Source organism: Nannobrachium achirus (assembly GCF_963921795.1).
Source record: "Nannobrachium achirus genome assembly, chromosome: 10".
In the NCBI taxonomy this organism is placed as follows: Eukaryota; Metazoa; Chordata; class Actinopteri; order Myctophiformes; family Myctophidae; genus Nannobrachium; species Nannobrachium achirus.
The window spans coordinates 36,992,322-36,998,321 of NC_137819.1; the positions used below are offsets into that span (position 1 = coordinate 36,992,322).

General features: G+C 42.8%; 1 protein-coding gene across 1 annotated transcript in view; it reads right to left on the reverse strand.

The window, feature by feature from the left end:
• The window catches only part of erf (Ets2 repressor factor), a 45,501-nt gene extending 41,340 nt beyond the window's left edge, over positions 1-4,161 (reverse strand). Inside the window, exon 1 of the mRNA XM_080734863.1 lies at positions 4,026-4,161. Within this exon, the coding sequence (XP_080590989.1) occupies positions 4,026-4,047 (22 nt within the window). The 5' untranslated portion in view covers positions 4,048-4,161. The remainder of the gene's footprint in view (positions 1-4,025) is intronic.
• Positions 4,162-6,000: the final 1,839 nt, after the last annotated feature.

A 6,000-nucleotide genomic window follows, 5' to 3' on the forward strand; every position in this document is an offset into this window, starting at 1 on the left:
ACATTTTCAATTCAGTTTCAAAGGATTTGTTTTTAATTTGCGCTCAAAAGATGGCTGAATGAAAACAGTACTTTTTCATAACTATGCCCTATTTGAAATATCACAGATATCACTTTTATGTATTATTGTTTTGTATTGGAAAATCTTTGAAAGGACAATGGAAATAAGCCTGCAGGCTTTCTCGTATTCATCATTTTGGCATTTGTATGCACATGTTTTATTTTGTATGCACATGTTTTCATATTCTTCTAATGTCAGTAAAGAAGTCAATCAATCAAAGCGTCGCATTTGGATACCTGGGCCCACGTGATTTAACTTTATTTTCACATAACCTCAAAAATCTCAAACAGCAGCCGTGGTTCCAGAAATCTAGATGAAAAGGTCAGAAGAAAAAACACACGCACATTCCAGTGCATCCGTCACCTAAGTGGCTTCCAAAACTTTGAAACAAACATCTTGGCCTCAACTTGTAGTGCAATCATGCTACCTCCCTACGCTGTCGGGTGTCAACGCTGCAATACTCGAATATTGGTCGGTCTCTGAGGAACCCTGTTTTTTTCTCAAGGACAAACAATGCCTATTGTTCCTTGAAATGAGTTCTATTTTCCCCTACCGTGGGGTAGAGCCTTTTAGTCTTGCCTGCATTATTATTACATCTACGCAGATTTGCATGAAAGATGTCTTGTTTTTCTTCCTGTAATTACAATGGGCTGACTCAACAACCCACAACCAAATGGATTTCCTCAAGGGCAATTTGGTTACGCTGGTAAAAGTCAAACAGTCACTTTGTTGTGAACACAGGCCAACCACATCAATGTCAGGTATAGCTGCACAGTGGCGGACATATGGGCGCACGCGCACACAAGACGTGAGGCAACGCGCACACTCCAAAGCACATATGGTCAAAAGAACAGCAGACCTGGCCTGCCCTACAGATGTAACACCATCTAATTGCTCGTGTACAGCTCCATTAAATCCATACACACACTACATACAAAATACACTTTGTAGCAACAAAGCGTGGCTCGGCCCTCTGGCTGGTCCATGTACAGCTGTGACGTCTCACATGTGGCGTGTTGTTGATACAAGGAGTAACACAAGTGGAAAATTGGAGCTGGTGGGGCCAGACGGCTGACTTCCTGGTAGGAAGAGTGTGGAGGCTGACCCACATATATAACAGGCCATAGGCTGACGCCATGACCACGGGAAACAGAAGGACAAAAGACCTGTGTGGTGCTACACTGAATGGAGCTATGCAAGTAGGATATATATATATATAAATACCATCAGATGTCAACCGAGGGACTGGGACCCTATGCGTGTCCTTAGATATATGCCAAGGTTGAGATGACCCAAATGGATGCTTACAAGTCAAGTTTTACACTCTTTACAATGTACAGTTAAATTAACAAACACTATCCACAGTGTGTTATCATTAATAGGGTGTGGGATTCCAGGTAGATTCTCTTGATATTATGATGGGAGCCATCGGTAAGTGTCATGTGGTCCCTCAAAATGTTAAACTGAAATAACTAAAATTGTGACATGTGTCACATTAAAAATAAGGTTGGTTTCTATCCACCTGAGGAATACAGTTTCTGTTGTTCTTCTCAATAAGCCAACCATATGCTGTGGGCAGTTAGTTTAGTTTAACCATCCATATAAGTATGATGCTATGCTTATGTTTTAAATAGCGGGTCATAACTTCATAATGGATTTTCTTTCAAACTTATATTATTAAAAGATTAAAGAATGCTGGCCACCCAGGTTACACACCAGGTTACAGCTAAGTATGTGAACTACTGGGGGGCGGCTGACTGCTATTATCACTGTTGCATAGATGTTGGGGATGGGGACAGAAAAACACATGTCTCCCTCATGTTTAATGTTAATCATTAATAATAACAGAAGAAATTCCTACAAAAGGCCATAGGTAGTGCTCATTTGACTATATAAACAAAAGTAAAACATCGTAAATAAAGCAACAAATGGGACTAGCAAATGTTTCGTGAAACAGAAGAAAAAACATCATCTACTTTTAAAACCAAATTAAAGTGCATGTTGCTAACCTGGACAATTGGGTGATTGTGGAAAATGTTTTACACAAATGCAATTAACTACAATGGATTTTCACACAAGTCATAATAATGATACGATGTGAACTATGAAGGGATACAGGCTTTTTACAGTAAACTTGTGATGTGACAATAAAGCGCATTCTGATTCTTCTAATATCAAAACAGACAAAAATAAATGCATATACAATACTCTTTGGCAGTCTCCTTATAAGTCGGTATAGTCTGCCAGTACACAAACACACATCTTAAGAAACTTGACAGCAATACACCAGATACATACCTGGAAATGCAACTTAGCCCCAAATTGTATATGTCTGAAATACACTCTTGTGTCTGGTACAATGTGTGGTTTAAGGTCTAAAGAAATGCTGACCCTGGTCCTGTGGTAGACTGTATTAGGCCTAATATCAAGGAGTTATGTACCCCACAATCTTCAAAACCCTAAACACATATTCCAAACAATACACACTCATATTACCTGTATGTTAGTTTGTGAGGACACATCAATTTGATAGACCAAAGATTGAAAACAATAATAAGACTAAAAGTTTAATAACGTTTTTCTACCAAGTAGGTCACCTAAGCATTGCATGGTTATAACCTGCATGGTATACCTGTGATACTTCCAATTTTACAGATTCTATAAAGTTGTGCTTCTGTCGCGTGGTATTCCTCTCAAATGGCGAGTTCCAAGGTTGTGTGTTGGAACATTGCCGTCCCTAGCTGACCACTCAGACGTTTAGTATACTAGATGTGCCTGCCCTGGCTTTAATAAGCATCTAAAGATACGACAAACGAGCTATATCAAGTCATGGGCTGAAAGTCTGCAGAAGATAACTTCAAAAAATGCTGTTAAAAAGGGTCCAACCAAAACATAATGTATGTGAATGCTACGAATGGAGCCGCTTCGTTCCAGTAAATAGACTGAATCCTGTTTGGCGTGAGCTTCTTTTGAAAGTTGACCCACATTGCTTAAAAAAACCGTAAACTTAAACTAAGCGATGTGGGTCAACTTTCAAAAGTGTAGTAGTTATCGTCCGCGTGTTAACAATGTAACGTTCAACTGTGAAACAATATAAAGCCATGTCTGTGTCTTTAGCGCTACATTGTTAACTCGCACGGAACTTTGTAAACACAAAACGTAGGTTTCATCATGGAATGTTCCCCCGTTCTAGTAATCTACGATAGCTAATCTATCTCATCATCCTACTAACTAACCGCTTCTCTCTACATGACTAAAGTTTCTACAGCGCCCGTTAAAACCCCTCCATGGCCGTTCGTTCGCACACTCAACAGGAGGCGAAATAGACGAAGCTATAAGTGATGCTAACTTTGCACGTTTTGCTGAAACAATGACAAGAGTTTTAGGTGAATCCATTCCAGCGCCATAATTTGTCACACTTTCTCTAGTGCAGCAAAGCCGACTAGCCGAGACGAGGAGGCAGTGGTGGGTAAAGTACTCAAATTCTTTAAGTAAAAAGGTATCAATTCCACAGTATAGAAATACTCCGTTACATGTAAAAGGCCTGTGTTCAAAATGTTACTTGAGTAAGGACCATTTTCAAATGGCCAAAATGTATAGAGGGCTGAAGCGGTTAATGTATGTTTTGTAATAATAATCACAAATTGACCGGTAACTTCTCAAATAAATGCAGTGGAGTAAAAGTAAAATATTTGGAGCCGAGATGTATTGGAGTAGAATTAAAAGTATTGGAAATTGGAAATACTCAAGTAAAGTACAATGAACTCAAGTGTAATTAAGTACAGTACTTAAGTAAATGTACTTAGTTACTTTCCACCACTGGAGACGAGGGAGAGAGAGGGGGGGGGGGGTTAGTTAGCGAGGCTAACCGTGTTAGCTTAGGAAGCTAACCGTACACACTGTTGTTTCCAACTTGTTTGTACACACACAAATAACAAAAAAAACGTCCGTTAAAAGTTTCTTACCCGAATCTCCCGGGGTTTTCATTGCGGCCGCAGGTCTTCTTGTTGTTCTGCTAGCCTGTTTTTTTAGCTGGTTTTTAGCAGTGTGTGAGTACTGTCTGACACCCACTCCTTGCTTGCTTTTTTACTCCGGTTGCTGGTCCGTCCCGAGCGGCTTTAAAACCAGCCAGACCTCGCCGTTGGTTGTAGCAGCAGCAGCAGCGCGAGGCGAGCTTTATGCTAAAGTTGTTCAGCCCTCCTCACTTCAACCCCAACCCCCTCCTCCTGCCTCCCCTGGTCGTTACGTTCTCACGGAGAGCGCTCCGCTTTAATTGCGTGTACACGTCGCGACGTTTCTCGCGACAACTTTTACCCCTAAAATTATTTAAAAAAATAACAAAACAAAAATATACACATATATATATATGTTTTGTTTTCTGCGGACGAGGAGACTGGAGGAAAAAAAAGTTGTGCTGCTGCTGCTGGCCTCAGGGAGGAGGGGAAAAACCCCACTCGCCAGAATGTGTTGAATGGCGCAGCTCTAACTTTGAGCGAGAGAGATAGAGTGGCTGCAGAGAGAGAGTCGTGCCGACAGACAGAGCAGAGTGTGGGGGAATGCACCACAGATCTACTATTTCAAGCCGTTTGCTACAACAGTGTTGCTGCACGGTCCGGTCGGCTCTTCCACCACCCCATCCCTCACCGACAGACAGTCACAACAAAAGCGCACCGCAGAAAGAAAGAAAGGGGGGAAAAAGTATCAACCCAAAATGGAGTAAACACTGATTCTCTTCTTTCCTCTCCCACTTCTCTCTCTCTCCGGCACAGACTTTTTCTTTTTTCCACTCACTCACTTCGTATTCTCAACCAACCCGCCCCCTCCTCAGGGGTGTCATTTGGGGTATCATACGGGGATGGCAATTGCCACCATCTAGTGTTCACATTTAACCTCAAATTCAATTATTTTATACGCATATTGTCCCCAATTAATTTAGATAAGCCCTTTTGAGAATGTCATAGTAAGCAAACATTTTTCTCTTTTCGCCCACCAACAGATATTGATCTACAAGCTCGTAGAGTAGATCCACTATTTTAGAAATTTGGGCTCATTAGTGGAACCTATTTTTGCCACCCGCTATTTCTTTCTGAAATTACGCCTCTGTCGTCCTCTCGGTCTGTTTCGGGGTAGTCTGGGATCACTTCACTTTACGGGGTTTGATCCGGTCGGGAGCGGAAACCACTTTACGTCATGTTGTAGTCCTAGACGGACTACACTTTGGCCGGAACTATCAACCGGATTCAGTTTTAACCCAAAATATTCCCCTGCACCCAAGGACATACTTTTAGGGCCGACCTAATAAACACCTTGATGAGGCGTAGTTTTGCTTTCGAAAAATTCGTTTGGTATGTGCATCTTTTAATCCAACTCGTAGCGACTGGCAAGACTACGTAGGCTACTCCAGCATTTTAAAAGGGATTGGGGAAACAAACGGGGGGAACCAAATCAAAGCGACGCCGCTTCTTCTAGTGGTTTCCGCGCTTTAGGCGGAAACCAAACGGTCTGTTGTGAACGAACACCAGGCTCTCTCCCGGGAGAAAGCCTGGTAGGCGAGGTTAGTTTCGGGGTGTCGTGTTTCTCTCTCTCCTCTCTGCCACACGGGGCCGCCCACGCCAACCCAACCCGCCCGGCCGGAGAGGAGAGGGGATTGGGGAACGGAACGCCCACTTTGTCGCTCGGGCTCCGGTTGGCGCGTCACGTCGTTGCCGAGGAGACTCGTTGCTGCCGAGGTATCCTGTTTACCGGTAAATGTGTGCACTGTGCAGTCAGTGCAACTGCAATAACAGCTAGAAAAAGCCGGCGGCATCCATCATCGAGCCAGGCACGTTCTGTATGTTCATGACTCGACTGTGTGAAGTGTGAAGGCGATCAACAGGTGCTTTTAAATCACTGTGCAGTGCAAGGGGTCGTGGTGGTGGCTGAGGGTGAGAGGGATTTACA